This window comes from Nyctereutes procyonoides, unplaced genomic scaffold (assembly GCF_905146905.1).
Source record: "Nyctereutes procyonoides isolate TBG_1078 unplaced genomic scaffold, NYPRO_anot_genome, whole genome shotgun sequence".
NCBI classification, from domain to species: domain Eukaryota; kingdom Metazoa; phylum Chordata; class Mammalia; order Carnivora; family Canidae; genus Nyctereutes; species Nyctereutes procyonoides.
This window is the reverse complement of record NW_026575052.1, coordinates 1,450,398-1,467,769: the sequence shown is the minus strand read 5'-3', so window position 1 is coordinate 1,467,769 and position 17,372 is coordinate 1,450,398. Positions and strand designations below refer to the sequence as shown.

The 17,372-nt window shown below is 41.3% G+C and overlaps 1 protein-coding gene across 4 annotated transcripts in view; it reads right to left on the bottom strand.

Annotated features, from left to right (window-relative positions):
- VPS13D (vacuolar protein sorting 13 homolog D) overlaps positions 1–17,372 on the bottom strand; it is a 241,591-nt gene that overhangs the window by 160,134 nt on the left and 64,085 nt on the right. For all 4 annotated transcript variants that reach the window (XM_055331554.1, XM_055331555.1, XM_055331556.1 and 1 more), the window contains exons 27-35: positions 16,262–16,472; positions 14,036–14,207; positions 13,753–13,865; positions 10,907–11,119; positions 7,453–7,718; positions 5,946–6,079; positions 2,138–2,293; positions 754–961; positions 164–238 (exon numbers count right to left, since the gene is read on the bottom strand). In XM_055331554.1, the coding sequence (XP_055187529.1) occupies positions 164–238; positions 754–961; positions 2,138–2,293; positions 5,946–6,079; positions 7,453–7,718; positions 10,907–11,119; positions 13,753–13,865; positions 14,036–14,207; positions 16,262–16,472 (1,548 nt within the window). The remainder of the gene's footprint in view (positions 1–163; positions 239–753; positions 962–2,137; positions 2,294–5,945; positions 6,080–7,452; positions 7,719–10,906; positions 11,120–13,752; positions 13,866–14,035; positions 14,208–16,261; positions 16,473–17,372) is intronic.

Here is a 17,372-nt window from a genome sequence, read left to right as displayed (position 1 = left end):
AAGATCATGTTCAGCCCACAGACAACCACAGAGGGACTTCAAAACACAGTCCGGTTCTCAAGTCACCTTGTGGGAGCGGGTTGGGGGGGGCGGGGGCGGCATATGAGAAGCAAGCCTATCATCAAGATAGACAACAAGTCAAGGAAACCCTTGTGCAAATTACCTTGGCACACCAAAAGGGCTTTGCGACAATCATCCATGCTGAATCCCAGTTCCTGCAGTCTAGCAAGCTGTAACTCTAGAAAAAAACGTACTTAATTTTTATAAATAAGTTTACATAAATTAGTCCACTGCGTAACTGAAGAAAAAAGAAACGAAATTCAGAAACTGCTGGCTAAAACATTTCTCTAGACAAAAATGGGCTATATCTGGAGACATACCAAAGTGTACACTGAATTTTTTAAGAATCTTTTCCCAATACTGATTATGTTTATAAAAGCTGAAAACTGAAATTTAGTGTTATTCACATTACACTGGCAGAAAACTCAAGTTTAAAACAACTTTAGCATTATTCATAGAACTCTGGAAGAAATGGTAAAAGGAAAACTAGAGTAGGCTAGAGCCATCAGTTTGGGGTGTTGTATTTGTTCTTAAATTTTTAAAAATTACAGCATCATACTTATAACTTATAATTACACTTAATGACATACAATTATACTCTGAACAATTTAATTGTGCAAAAGAAAATCTTAACAGTTAACCAGAAGGGGAGCTATTAGGCAACCTGAGTAGGTTTCATAGTTCCACACCTACCCAAGACAGGATCTAAGGTATGTCTTGTCCCCTCTCTGATCTCTCCAGCTCTAGATGTGCCGGGAAGGTAACTGCTAACGGAGCTGGCCTCCAAGGCCACTGCGTCTGGAGCTGCAGCATTAGCTTGCTCTGGGATGGATTTTGCAATGGCAAGAAATAGCTGAACATCGTTGTAGGAGAGTCTGATATCCAGGGCTTGTAACTGAATCTAACAAAATTGAAAAGGCAGCAGTTTTTTCAAGTTGCATTCACTTTTACACCCATACCTCTTTCTTACGTGTATGTATAGTTCCCAATTCAAATTCTAGAAGTCCACAGACACTATGTCCATTTTTTTCATTTTGAAGACTGAGAGGAGCTTAAAATTAAGCACTAAGAGTCATGAGGTAAGACATCTCTGCTATGAGGTCAAATGTTCACAAAGCTGCATCAAATAAAAAATAAAAAGCTAGGATATTTACTATAGCAATGAATATTTCAGTCAGATGATTTCCTTACAAGTATATTAATTACCAAAGCAGAGAATAAGAAAACGGCTCTAGAAGGAATGGGATTGCCTATTAGCATTCTGTGAATCCATTTTGCTTTGATTCATTTAATTTTTTTAAATCTCTGAAACCAACTGCCCACTCAACAAAAATTACCTCTTCTTTCTCCAAATATAACCATAAGTAAGTCCAGTGCCACACTAGTATTTCCCCAATCCTGTCTCCAACATTAGCAAGACACCAGCACAAGGCCACTTAAAACTGGGGTGACTGTTGGAAAGTCTGGGGGTGGCACTTGGTTTATTACTTATTTTGTCCTTATAGATAAAAAAATCAACATAGCTTTTCTCTCTCTTTCAATCTCCGACAGTTCAAACGGATTAACTGTTCCTCCTCGGCCAAAGAATCCTTACAAATCCTTACACCTTCCTTGCTTGGCTTCAACTTCCCCGTCTTCACCCTTGTGGCCTCCATACTGCCTACACACAACTTTGTTCTGGTGAGACCTCCTCTGTTTCATGTCAGCTGGGCACCTTCCACCCGACTTAGCTACTTCCTAACATGGACTACTCTACCCCTGCGCACCTGTTCCCACATTGACATCCTGTCCCTCCGCTTAGACTCACTCTACCTTCGGTTATACCCACAATCCAGATTCCTCCCTATGTTGCATTCTGTTTTCTGTAAACTTTCACAGAACTTCAAGATTATATCAATCAACATGTCTTTTATTCTTCAGAAGACTGAAACAACTTTCTAGGACTGAGACAATGTTGTATCTCTTTTGCATTTGCTGAAGTGATGAAAATGCTGAGCTCCGCAGAGTACATAAGTCATTCAGGCACCGGGCAGTGTTTGAGAGTGTATCAATGTGTTTACACATTTTTCATCATTACCTCTAAGATGGGTGGGAAATCTTCACTATTGAATGCATCCATCAATCCTGAACTATTCTGATAAGAAGAATTCCCCACCAGTTCCACTTGAATTTGAACTGGATCAACAATTGAAAGAGCTGTATCATGTTCATTTCCTAGTCGGCACGAAAACACCTAGAGAATGAAATACAGTATAGGATAAATTAATGTTTGATTTAGAAGTCTAACTGTCAGTAGAAAAAAAAAATCACTATCCTGGTAGCAATCAGCCCCATATTATCAAAAGACCCATATAACTGATGAAATAAATACTGCCAAGAGGGAGGCTGGCATTCTTGCCTATGGCTAAGAGTGTGGACAGTGGTTCTCCCTACCCCCTCCATAAAAGATAGCTCACCGACACATGGCAAAAGGCTTAAAAATCTCACACCCTTTGATTCAATAATCTTATTTCTTTCTAGAAATTAGCCTATTTCTAATTTAATTTATGCAAAGTTTTCTAATTTAAATAATTTCTAATTCTAAATAATTTCTAATTTAAATAATGCAAAATACAGGGGGAAAATCACTTGTTATTTAATAGTTAATAAAAAATTTAAGGGATCCCTGGGTGGCGCAGCGGTTTGGCGCCTGCCTTTGGCCCAGGGCGCGATCCTGGAGACCCGGGATCGAATCCCACATCGGGCTCCCGGTGCATGGAGCCTGCTTCTCCCTCTGCCTGTGTCTCTGCCTCTCTCTCTCTCTCTCACTGTGTGCCTATCATAAATAAATAAAAAATTAAAAAAAAAAAAAAAAAAAATTTAAGATCAATCCAGGTTATATCATATCTACTCAATGGAATCTTTTGTAATCATTAAAAAGTGACAATTAAAAAGATCACATGGAATGTAGGACAGTTACAACATGGATCATGTGAACAAGCAGCCCAATCAAAATAATATTAGGCCATGACTATAGGAAAAAGAAACACACCAAAATGTCAATAGAGATTCCAGACAAAGGGATGGGTAATTCTTCCCTCCGCTAATTTGATGTAATATAATTGCTACTTTCATAATTGAAAATAAATATATTAATTACTGAAGCTGGGTGACAGGTATATAGGGATTCATTATATTCATCTGTTTATTTGTATATGTTTGAAATGTTCTACAATAAAAAGTTCAACAAGAAATATATTTATGGGGAGAGGAGAAGGGAGAAAAGACTCCCATTCTACAATCAAATTTTCATTGTACTTCAAGAATAGTACAAAAGACCAAAATCTATAAGGAACTTCTCAAACTCAAGACTCAAGAAACAAATAATCCAGTTAAGAAATGAGAAGAATAGACATTTTCCCAAAGACGTCCAAATAGCTAACAGACAAATGAAAAGATGCTCAACATCACTCATCTATCAGGGAAATGCAAATCAAAATTATGATACTAGATACTATCTCACACCTGTCAAAATGGCTAAAATTAACAATGCAACAAACAACAGGTATTGGTGAGGATGTAGAGAAAGGGGAACCCTCTTGCACTGTTGGTGGGAATGTAAAGTGGTACAGCCACTCTGGAGAACAGTATGGAGGTTCCTCAAGAAGTTAAAAATAGAACTACCCTACGATCCAGCAATTACACTATTTACCCAAAGGATAAAAAAACATAGATTCAAGGAGGTATTTGCACCCCGATGTTCATAGAAGCATTATCAACAATAGCCAGGGGCACCTGTGTGGCTAAGTGGGTTGTGCAGCTGACTCTTGATTTCAGTTCAGGTCATGGTCTCCAGGTTCTGGGGTCGAAGCCCAAGTCATGCTCCATGTTCAGCATGGAGTCTGTTTAAGGAGTCTCTCCCTCCCCCCTCATCCTTTCCCCTGCTCACCCTCTAAAATAAATAAATCTTAAAAACAAAAAATAGCCAAACAATGGAAAGCCTAAGTGTCCATCGACAGATGAATGGAATGAGGAAGATCTGGTATATATGTATATGCAATGGAATATTACTTGAGCCATCAAAAGAAGGAAGTCTTGCCATTTGCAATCACATGGATACAGCTAAAATGTATTATGCTAACAGAAATAAGTCAATCAGAGAAAGACAATTACCTTATGATCTCACTCATATAAGGAATTTAAAAAACAAAACAGATGAACATATGAGGTGGGGGGTTAAAGAGAAAGGGAAACAAACCATAAGAGACTCTTAACAATGGAGAACTGAAGGTTGCAGAGGGAAGTGGGTAGGGGATGGGCTAGATGGGTATTAAGGAGGGCACATGTGATAAGTACTGAGTGCTCTATGTGAATGATGAACCACCGAATTCTACACCTGAAACTAATATTGCACTGTATGCTAACTAGAATTTAAATAAAAGAGAGAGGAAAAAAAACCCTATACATTAGAAAGCATTCTGTTGGTCTCCCTTGCTTTTTCCCCTTTTTTGGAGTGTGGGAGCATTTTCCAGTGCTGTTGGAAAACATGTAAAACTAAGCTCCTATGCTATATTCAAAATCAACTCATTTGGCTTCCTTTATAAATTCTCCCCCAATGATGTACAAGAAGGATCTTAAAATTCAGATCCAATGGTGCTGCCTTAGAAACAAGAACTTCCAGGAATGTCAAATATTTTGCCTATAGTTTTTCTAAAACTTTGGAGCAAAAAAAGTTTCATTTTCTTTTTTGTTTCAGGGCCTTCTGCTACACAAAACCCAATTGTACCTGACAGTTCATTAATCAATCACCAACATTTTCCATTCAAAGCTGGTACTGGAGTGGTTTTGCAAAGCAGATGAACTACAATTTCATGATCAACTCACAACACACCAGCACGTAAACCCTTCCTCTCAAACTAAGGTTTCTTTATATGGGAGAAACAAGTAATCAAGAAGTGAAATCTCTACAGGCTTTATTTAGCTATATCTGATGAGAAGGGGGGAAAAAAAGTGCCATATGCTGCTGACAGTGAAAGTAAGTTTTGTTCATTCTACTTCTGAAATACCACTGGAAAGAACAGGTTATGAAAAGTTCAATCATAAAGGGAAAGGAAATGAAGAGTAACCTGGATGAAAGACTCTAATATTATAACAAGAGGAACATTAGTGGATATCAATGAATTAAGAACACTTGATAGAAATAATAATCTGCCTCATTTCTCCTTCCCTCTCCACAACCCCCAGCTTTAAAAGAAACAGAGCAGCTTATACTTAATATTGCATAATGTAATTTTCAGGCCACAAAGGCTACTCTAGTGCAAAGTATCTCCTTTATGAGATTAAATTAGAGCCTCAAGCAGCACTATCAGAGACTCACTTTGTTAGGTTATGCATGACTCTCTAGAGACATTCTTTTACAGATTAGATATTTCTAAAAGGACAATACATAAAATCCTTCACACCTCTTATAAACAAGTTTCCGTGACCACAAAGCCTTAGGTCTTCAGAGTCAACAACTTAACGTTGGGAAGGGGGCATGGGAAAATGTGGACCACTTCCCTACCCTAATTTGCCCAGGACTAGACCAGTTAAAGTTGATGGCACAGCAGGGGCCTGACACTGTAATGGTAGGACTAGAAGGGTCTCCCTGAACTTCTTAAGGAAGGGAAGATGTAAGAAAAAAAGGTTCAGGCTCTTGGTATGTTGATAGCCTGACACTGAGGGACTGAATTCACACATAAGGATAACCTGGTAGATCTGAAGACAAACAAAGAGGGGCGGGGCTGGAATCCACCAATTCCATCAATTATTTCCCCTAATGAAAGCTTAAGAGGTAAAATTCTCTTCCAAATGCTTTTCTTTTAAGCCAATCATTCGGTGTTTTGATTGACACATAGACTTCTTACCTCGATGCCAAACAAACTCCCTGAAAAGGGGCGATCAACAAATCGGGGCTTATAGGTGAGAACTGTGGTGCCTTTGAGAATAATGGCATTGGTATCGAAGCAGGACACATCTTCAACGACCACAAACTCCGTGCCTGGAAAGGACAGCATTGTCAACCAAGCCAAGGCTGGAGGCTGGAAAAAACAGGCTGTTGCAAATGAGGCAATGCATTTACTCTGGGGACATCAGCCAGCAAGATTTGTTCTCCAGGATGTTTGTCGACACTCTGCTTCACTGCCACCCTGAACAAATTCTCTGTATCTGGCCGGGCACAGCTGAGCCAACAGAGCACTGTACACACAGAAAAGACTGCGATGCTGTTTCTCTTCTCTCTTTAGAATGTATTTTTAAGCTACGTCTCCTGGGGGCCTATGAAATATTCAGAAGCCCAGGAAAGCATCCCTTCTCCAAGCAATGACCTGTTTTAAAATCCCCGGAAAGAGACACCTGGATGGCTCAGCGGTTGACCTCTGCTTTCAGCTCAGGGTATGATCCTGGAGTTCAGGGATCGAGCCCCACCACGGGATCCCTGAGGGGAGCCTGCTTCTCCCTCTGCCTGTGTCTCTGCCTCTCTCTCATGAATAAATAAAATTTTAAAATCCCAGGAAGTAGAGTCACATACTAATGTTAGTCGGGCAGTGGAAGGCACGACATTATCTGCATAGCTGTTTTGGTTTTTTTTTTTTTTTTTTTTTTTTGCATAGCTGTTTAAGTTGTTTACAAAGAACATATACTAATTTAAAGTAGGTTTTTTTTAAATTACTAAATGCAGACAGTTTTATACTCACCTGTACATGGCATATTTCCTTTTCATTTTCATCAAAAACCATGTTTAGGCTGAACTTTTTTTTTTTTTTTTTTTTTAGGCTAACTTTTGAAACTAAATCCATTTAAAGTGCACTGTGCTAGCCAGCTTCTTCCAAACACTGAGCAGTAGTTGGGGTATATCACAAACACAATAGATACACAAATATATACAGATATACTAGGAGAGTTTGCTAGTTAACAAAAACTACAGTAAATCTGTTTATAAAGAACATATTCTTTCTGTAAAGAAAAAAAATAATCCCCCCACTTATTTAACTTTAACACTGAGATCTTCACACATCAGATTTGCCAAAACTCAGTAAAGCGTATCTGTTGGAACCCTATAGATCAAACAGAAAATTGAAGCCAGATTTAACACTGAGGGAAAAGACCACTGGCCAGATGGTGCTCAAGCTGGGCATGTGCCATGGGCAAGCAGAGCGGAGGACCCAGAGCCCTGCAGCCTTGAGTGTGAGCCAGCAGTTCACACCAGAAAATGGAGATCAAGAACTGTGACACTTGCTGGTCTGTTGGTCTGTATGCAAATGTTTAAGTGCTCACACGAAAATACAGAGATGATAGAAGAGTCATCCTAATAAGACACATATCAGTCCTAACATTCAGACCGAGACTCAATGACTCACACCTACATATGCTCACCTGTTACATTGACCTTGACTTCAAGGTGCCTTTCAGAGGACACAGGAAGAGAAGACCGCTTGGTAACTACTCCACTTTTCACAGTTTTGGGGACTACAGCAGATTCGCTGCTAGAGTTACGGTGGCGAGAAGGAGTAACATTAGTCTGTTTCTTAATATCACTGGGAGTGTGAAGAAAATCATGGACTAGCAGCAGCCAGTCAAATATGAGGAACACTCGCAGATTGTTGAGGACTACTGTAAAACAGGAGGAATCCTTTGTAGATCTGCAAGGATAAAGATTTTTAAAAAAATAAGGAAAGGAGAAAAGTATTTTACTAACTTGCAGGCAGGTGTTTTTCCACAATTTTTTAAATTGACCGCTCTGAGTATCAATAAACTCTGAACACTGACTTAATAAGATATTCAATGTGTGTTTTCAAAAGCTAATCATATTTTTATGCTATAAGAAAGCAGTATAGTGTCACGCAGCAGTTCACAACCAGGATGATTTTGTTCCCCAGGAGACTTTTGGCAACGTCTGGAGACACATGTGACGGTCACAACATGGGGTGGGGGCATGGTTTGCTATGGGCATCTTGTGGGCAGAGGCCAGGGATGCTACTAAACATCCCGCAATGAACAGGACAGCCCCACAACAAGAAACTGTCCTGAAACACCAACAGTGCTGAGGCTGAGAAAACCTGGTGCAGTAGAAAGAGCACAGGCTTAAAGCCAGTCACAAGTTGTGTTATCCTGCGTAAGCCACCTACCTTCTCTGAGCCTGTCTGCTCACTTAGAAAATGAACATTTTGCAAATACAAACACTGCAAAAAGTAAAGCACCAGGCATGTAACAGGCTTTTGTTTGGTAAATGTCGGTTGCCTTCCCTACAGGCTATTTCAAGAAGATCATCAGTGAGACATTCTCTCTCTGATATCTGGGATCACTTCTTTACCAACACCAAATGTACATACTAGTACTAATTCTCCAGCTGGACCTGACCAGAGAGCCCAGATCTTTTAGCCTGAGAAGGAAGAAAAATAAGATGACATTTATATGTGGGCATAAACCCAAGCACCTTGGAAGTAGAGCTGGGGGAGGGAGACAGACAATACTGGTTTTATAGGCCCCGTTACCCCAAATTCTCTATTTGAGGTGAAAGTCCAAGGAGGACCCCAAACCTAGTCTCAAATCCTGGTGCGGCCTACCAGATTATGAGTAGGCAGAGATGGGTAGAGCAGAAGGGAAAGTGGGCTTGGGACACCTTTCTACAGTTTTCTGGGTTGAACTTTGTTCTGTGAGCCCAAAAGTGACTCTGGAGCTCCAGCTACTATTCATATATGGTTACCTCCCCTAAAAGGGGTTCCTATTCAGGAAAAGCTGATTCTGAGATGTTTTTAAGTCTGGCGTCTCTAGTCTCGTTTCTCCTAAACCTGGCTCACTGCCTCTAGAAAAAGGGCATAAACGATGCATGTCTCCCTCATACAAACACAGCATTTTTCACAGAAACACTTTACTCTTTTGTAATAGAGAAAAAATGTTGCCCTCAGTAAAAATTTTCCACCCCATTTCGAACATAGATCGTCAGAGTTATGCACTAACTGAAAAGTCAAAGTATGTCTGATACCCTTTTCTGGAAAATATTTCAAGCCTTTAAACACTGTCAAGTGATTTATATTTGACACACAAAATCCCAACAGAAGAGCAATTCTTCTTGAGACACAGAAAGCGTTCAAAAGTTCCAATCAAGAGAACATGTTAACCCCCTTTCACTCACAATAGTACCTCTGTTCACAAGAGCCAAGGTAAGACTTTACTATTTGACTCCAAGAAATTATACACCTTTGGTATATAAACAGAGTAACATTTCAAGGCTCCTTGTGTATTAAAAATATGATTGGTGTGACAACTAGCTGACAGATTAGGTCACTATATCAATAATAACATAGCAAATCCCCCCCAAAAATTGTTTCTGCAGAAGGGCCAAATATATGGAAGGCTCCTGATCAGATAATTATCCTTAAACCAAAGAACCACAAATCACAGCCAGCTTAGCATCTGACCAAGGTCGGTCAGATCACCAGACATGCAGTGGCCACAACTGAGGACCACCAGAAGGGGCATGGGCACTGCGATCAGTGGCCCCAGTGTGAGCCCTGATCCCTTCACTCACTCACCATGTGACCTTGAAGGGGGTACTCAATGCCCTCCTAGCTTCTACTGCTGCACCTGTAAGATGGGGCAAATGTCACCCACTTTGCCAGGAGAATTTCAGTATAAAGGTAGGGGCAATGCCTGGCTCCTGCAAAGGCTTAATTAGTAAGAGGCAATGAGCACTCCCATTTCTGAACATCCAAAAAGTTCAGGCAAAAGTCTGTCTACTTTGCTAGACTTCCTAAATGCATATGGAGAGTGACCATGACCTCTCCCTAAAAGAAATCTCAACCCTGAGAACCCACTGCACAGCACATTGAAATGTCAAGTACATTGAAGCATATGAATACAAGAATAATCTCGATGATCTTTTTTTTTTCCCATGAAGCTGTTCCCAGCCCCTTTATTTACTAGTTTGTATTTACAGCATAGCTGATAAACCTAAAGCACTAATAGAATAGACCTAACATTACTTCCAAAGGTCTCCTTTTGGATTTGCATTGGAGGATTTTAGCTCAAACCTTATTTTTCAATTTTCAGGCCTATCCTCAGCCATAAAATCTGCCAGTAGTATATCATAAAATTAACACCAGCTACATCAGTATAATAATAATAAGACCTGCCACCTGTGCCAAGCAGCAGGCCAGAATTACTTGTTTAATTACTGCCTCCACCCTGTGAGGTAGGTATGGTCATTCTCCTCTATCTTATAGAGGACAAAACTGCAGCTCAAAGTGCTTGAACTTGTCCTAGGGCGCACAGCTAGGAAGTGGTAGATGAAGGTTTTGAGCCCAGATCTGTACGACCCCAAAACATACACTCATTCTACACACATCACTGCCTAGCATAATACCAGGCAGAAAAACATAATCTAGTCCAAAGAGGCTAAAGCCCTTTTAAATGGAAAAGTGGGTAAGACTTGCACAGATAAAACAATAATGCAAGGCAAAACCACCTTCCTGCCTATAATTTCTATAGATCAAAAGTCTTCTTTCCCCTTAAACTAGAATAATTTCTTCTTTCCTCAATTCACTTTACCTATTAGAACAGACTACAAGGGAGGTTTTTTTTAAGATTCTGGGCTCTCAACTTTTTTTTAAGGCAACAGAGACATCTTTTGGCCAATTACTGCAACTGCATGGTGATAGGAATGCAAAGTTAATACACTATGAGCTGCACGGGTGAGCCATTTTCTATTATCTGTTCAGTGATTTCTCAGTCCCGTGACGTTTCAAAGCTGATACAGCCTTGGCCCACTGACCACAATAGGAAGTTTTTCTGATAAAGAAAGGCAAGAGTCAGGATCTGGATCCACTACCTGAAATGCAGTTCGATCTGAATGGATCCTTGGGTGGTGCTGCTGTTCCTGGAAGGCTGAAAAATACAGCTGAATACGTTTGTCGTGCCAGGACTGGCCTTCTGCCCAGCATAGCGGGTGTCAAAAGCCATCATGGAATGGGAAACCAAGTTAATGGACTTGGTCTGGTTGGAAAAGCTTTCATAGAGCAGTTTACATTTCTTGAAGTCGAATCTAAAAGGGAGACAAGGTATTAAACTCTGTTTTCAAAATTATCTAAATTTGAGACAACAGAACAAAATCCTACGTGTACCTGAGTTTTATGAAGAATAACTTTCATTGATTTTGTTAACAGACTCCTCAAAAAGGATTCAGTGTCATTGTGCCCTATCTCTTACTTTTCATTTCCAGGAAGATGATCTTGTCCACAAGAACTCCATGAGGAATAACACTGTCTAGTATGCTCTGGGTGCATTAGCATTCTTATTTCTCATCACAAGTCTGGGAAGGCTATAAACGTGTAACAATCCCTGAGGGATGTCAGGGTCCCTTTAGACCCTTCATCTGTCGATTCCTAGCATGCCTGCAGGATTCTCTCTCCAAAGTCTGCCAAAGTTTTATATAACCACGATAGCTTCCTGGAAACCACCAAAACAAATACTACTCTTCATACAGAGAAATAATGCAACTGATCCACCAAGAGAAAGTGCATTTAATGCTCCCCCCTCCACACTTTTTTTTAATGACAGAGAAAGCTACAATGTGCAATACATAATTTATTCAGTACCATCATGATATTCCATACAGAATTACTTCATTTTGTAAAAAAAATAAATAAATAAACTATGGGCATACCCAATCATCAGGAAAAAAACCACTGGCTCACAAGACAATGTGGGACCCAAGGTTCGTTATACCATGATTTATTCAACTGAGTTAGATATAGGCCAGGATGGATTCTCAAGGGGACGATAAGAAGAAAAAAAAAAAAAAAGAGTGTTTCAGTAGGGAAATCTCTAGACTGGAAGTCCTATTTTCAAATACTGAACCACTTTTCCAGCATATCATCTTAGGCTAGATAAAAATTCCATCTGAAAGATAGAAGAAGTCACATCCACCCAACCTCATATGGTTGTCAAAAGATCAAAATGAAAAGATGCTCAAGTGTGAAACACAATGCAGTCTCAAAGACTCCCCACCAGTAATCACAAATTCTTGGTCCAGCCAGACCATGCAAGTGACACACTAAGTGAATCAACAGGCAAAATATGCCCTATATGAAGGCAGCCCAAGTTGCTCCTCGGTTTCCCAATGCTTCCAAGTGAAAACACAGGCCCAGTATTGTCAAAGCTTTCAACTTCTCAAAAGAGGTTGAAATCCAAACTCTTTACGTGAAGTCCCCAACTTTTAAATGTTGGCAAGGGAAGCTGTCATCATTGCCACTCACCAATCAGCTCTGGGTCTCCCCTATGGCAGACACACCAGAGCCTGTACTTCTGAGTCCTCTGCACTTTGTGGGACCATCTTCTAAAGCCACAAGGTTTGCGGCACATTTAAGTACCATTCAGGACCCCTCCAGGGCTCTTGCTTTTCTCACTGGCACATCAGGACACTGGCTGCTCAGCCAGCCACAGCGACTGTGTAGCAGAGCAGGCTGAGGACCACAGTGGACACATCAGGAAAAAAGTCTTCATTTTTTCCAAATCACTGCTGTGTCTGCATGTCTGGCACCTACTTTTTGTCCCCTGTGGCAGCTTTTATTTAGTATTATTTTATAAGCTGCTGATGACTTAGCATGGCAGCAAGATTACATTAGGAATGTACCGTAATACAACTTTTTCCATTGAAGCCTTACACTTCACTACACCCTAGGCTATTTGGAATGTCTCCCCCTCTCCTTGCAACTGAAGTACAACTGCGGAGGCTCTTTTGTCTCTCCCAGTGTTTATACAAATACGGCATTCCATCAAAGTTGTATTCTACAGATACCATTAGCAGCTTTACAAGCTTTCCATACCTGGTTCTAGAGCTCAATACTTTTAAAATACTGGTCAATTTGGGGCAGGGAGGGGAAGAGGTGAAGGGATGTAGGAGGTACAGGTTTCCAATTTGGGAGTGAAGATGTCACAGGGATCAAGAGTACAACACAAGGAATATAGTTAGGGTATTGTAATAATGTCCTACGTTGATAGGTGGCAGCTGCATTTGTGATGAGCACAGCATAATGTACAGAGATGAATCATTGTTGTACATGTTAAACTAACATAACCTTATGTGTCAACTATACAATTTTTTAAACAGTGCTGACATTAAAAAAACAACAGGGCAGCCCGGGTGGCTCAGCGGTTTGGCGCCTGCTGTCCGCCCGGGGCGTGATCCTGGAGACCCGGGATTGGGTCCTGCGTCGGGGTCCCTGCAGGGAGCCTGCTTCTCTCTCTGCCTGTGTCTCTGCCTCTCTCTCTCTCTCTCTCTCTCTCTCTCTCTCTCTGTATTTCATGAATGGATGAATAAAATCTTTAAAAAAACAACAACAACAAAAAAAAAACACGACCGAACACGAGTCAATTCTTAGGAAACTGAAGTTTCGTATTATTTCTGCAGCTCTTTCAAATCCATCCATTTCGGCACCAGGTACAGAGAGGTCACTGAAACATCCTAACAACCTATCTTTACTGATAAAGCAGCGAATGTAAACTTTTAAAAAGCACTGTGTTAGCCAACCAAAAAGCACTGCGTAGACCACCTCTAGCCACAAACCACCAATCTGCAACCTCTGCTCTATGCTAAAGCAAAATGTGGGTACCATTGGCAATACTGTTACTGTGATGTCCGTCACTAGGAGTAAAATAGTACCATTAAAGCCATACCTGGCTAAGGAACCAGGACTTTCTTTTCCTTTTGGATCTTTCAGCTCCAGACTTACATTCACCATATCGATGAGGAAGCACATGCACGTGTACACTTCTCCACTTAGAATAGTCTGCAAAATGAAAATGCCAAGCTGAGAAGGCGGTTCATAGGTCAAGATGTTAATCTGTTTGCTGCTCTACCTTCTCTCCGCAGGTGAGCTGGAAGGACCCATGAGCGAGGTGGCCACTGGCAGGGACTGCAAGAGTTAAGAGTTTCAGGACAGCACGAGGTCTCACTCACGTGAATTCTTGGGTCTTGTAAATCGTAAGGCCGCATAAATTCCTCTATGGGCTCTCCAAGGTTGTTCTCCAATAAACCACGGATCAGCTTGTATTTGTACAAATCCAGGGAGCAGTGGACTGAGGAGAGATTGCCATGGATAGATATGTCTGGCACAGTATGACTTATTTCTCTGAGAAAAGAAAAATAAGTCACTTTGGCAAATAAGTCGGGAATTTAACACCGACAAAGCTCACACCCAAATGTAAGAAAGAGCTAAAATGTACCCACCTACATTATCGATCAGTTCATTTCTAACTTCCAATAATAAAAAGTTCATGTGGCTCCAAATGAAGCACAACAGCACAACTGAGCATCATGCTTCAGCTACCAAAAGCCCCCTTTCTCTGCAAATATGTACTTATGAAGTCCCCAAATCTGAGCTAGCTAAATAGTCTATTAATAAAGAAAAATCTCATGAGACTCAGAAAGAGCTTAACTTAAACACTACAATTGGGAGGGCAATAAAGAAATGGCAACCTCTTCATTTAACTCTTCAGATTTCATGATAACTAAAGGCAGACACCAGAGTTTCATGCTGAATCCAGATGAGGCATCAGGATAAAATCTGAATCTGTTACTGGTCTCTGCCGAGATGGGCAAGAATACGGTTGAGACGCTCGGGTCAGGGGGTGGTATACTTCATCCCAACACTGAGGAACTCTTCCCTCACCCTCTTGGGGTGAAGGGGGCAACATGGATCCTGCAGACACCACATTCTGAGTATGTACAGTAGAGGACTATAAAAAAAATTATTTTGTTCAGAGAAAAACCTATATATGATCAAGTAAAGAAAGAACAGTGATGCAAGGTACAAAGAAAGGCTGGGCAGGACTCCCCAGCGCCCTCTCGGCTTCCTGTTTCTGTGGTGAGAGGGTACCTCATACTGAGTTATTATCGCCTATCAGGGCTAACAGTATAATCACCTGCACATCAACACTGATGGAAGCGAAGCCAGTCAAGTTTACAGAATCAGGGTAACAAAGCACATTTTTTTTGAAGGGGAAAGCATTACTTGAAAAGACAACAAAGTGTTCCATTTCTAAAGAACGAAGCTCCTCCTAAGACTGCTAGGCCAGTGAAGCTAGAGAGAGCCCATGCCAAGCATAACTGAGTGCCAGCCAGGGAGCACTCGAATAACAAGTAAGAATGAAATGCAAAAATCCCAGAGAGAGCAGCAACACAGTGTCGTTAATCCAGAGAGAAACAAAAAGGTGGCATTAAATGGCTCACCCAAACCCAAGAACCGCGAAGGGAGTGGCCAAAGAGGGATTAAAACTGCACTCCCCACAAATAAGGAGACTGCTTGTCAAAATGCTGCAAATGAGAACCTCTTTCATTACTTGACAGCCACATCCCGTCTCTGGCTATAGTTGAAATGCAAGCATTGCTGCTTTCTCCAAAATTAATGTCCCAAACGGACAGACATCACGCACTGTGTATGGGCTGGGCCAACATAAGTACCACCAAGGGCCCTTGCTCACATGACCCGAGCCTGGGCCTTGAGAGTCAGGTTCTGGTGGTCTCAGGTGGGGTCTGGGATTATTTCAAGACATTCCCAGATGATCCCACAGAAGTAATGACAACTACAGCAATGCTCTAACCTGCAAAACGGGTGTCCGGTGTTTGAGGCCAATGAAAAAGTAAATTAGAGTCAGTTCATTAGCCTTTAGGGAGTACTTTCAGATTGCTTAATAGAGCAAGGTGGGCAAAGCTGCATCTCAATAGTTACTCTGATTAAATGGAGCTCCAGGATATGTAGCAACACCAGGTCCAGAATCTATTGTGCTTGAAACAGAATCCAATTGTCACCTCTTCCAAAATACGCCCCTCCCCCATGCCATCACCACCTCCCTGCGTCTACCGTCATGCCCATTGGTCTTTATTTCCCAAGGGGCAATCCTGTAACAGAGTTTATAACACTGAAACTCTAAATTTGAATCACTTTCTAATTTGCCTTCTTATATCCCTGTATCATCAAAATGTAAGCTCCAAAAAGACATAAGGTTTTCTTCCCATCATAGTAGCCTTCATGTGTAGCACACAGTTGGGACTCAGTAAACATTGCTACCTAGAAAAAATAACAGAAGACCCATTCTCTTCCAGACTTACCTTCACAGCACTGATTTCCAAGTTATTAAGATTCTACCTAAGATAGACACACCTATCCAGACATAAACCACTCACTTGTCCAAATTCCTTTCCACCTGCAATTTCAGCCGACAAGGCTCAGTTAGGAGACTCCCTCCCGTCTGACGCACAAAATAGGAAGGGAATATCAGATCTCCACTGCTGTCATCAGAGGCCTTAGAATACTCTCGTGGACGTCTCTCTGCAGCAAAGATATCCATGTCTTGCAGATCCACAACAATGCAATCCAGCAGGCAGACATGATCTTCTACATGTACCCAAGGAAAGAGAGAGAATGAAGAAAGTAAGACCCAAAAAGGAATGACCCTGAACAAAACTAAAAAGCTAAACAAAGTTCATTCTGTCTTTGGAAAACGTTCAGAACTGCCTGCTTCAAAAATCTGAGTATCCAAAAGTCTCCACTCTGGCACCAAGGCCTCCCTCTGCGACGCTCCCGTGCTAGACACTTCCTGCCTGCTCCTCTTCTATGCCACACACATACTGTGCCACATCCCTTCAGTGTCTCACTACTGTCGTCAGACATGAGCTGAACCTATGGCCAAAATGGTTTGACAGCCATCCCTCCCAAGGATATCCTACAGAGGTCTCATGTAGAGATGATGTAACCCAAAGGCTTACAAAGTTTTCCAGCAACAAAACTCTTTTCCTGAACAAATATGTAATCATTTCTGCTACTACTGATCTCATCCAAACCACCATCATTCCCTCCTGGCCCACCAGAAATTCCCCTCCAATATACCTACGTATTCCCATCTGGCCCTCACAAAACCGTACTGCCCACAAAATACCTGTGTAATCCTTAAAAAAATAAATGAGGCCATAACATTCTCTTCCTTCTACGCTTTAATGATTATGCTTAATCCAAAGTTGTTTCTGTAAAACTCCCCCTAAACCCCTATAAAACCCTGCATAAGCCCACTGCCTACTTTTCCAACTTTATCTCAAGCTATTCTCCACCCTGCTCCTGAAGCCTCACTCACGGGCCTCTGTCTCCCCAAAACTGCCAAGTCCTTTGCTATCTGAACAGCCTTACCTACAGCATCGCCCTCCCCTCTTGATCTCAGCTAGGGGCTCTCTGTTCTTTCCTCCTGCACCATTCCATCCTTCCTGTAACATCTCACTCTGGCCATAATGTAGGGGCCCACTT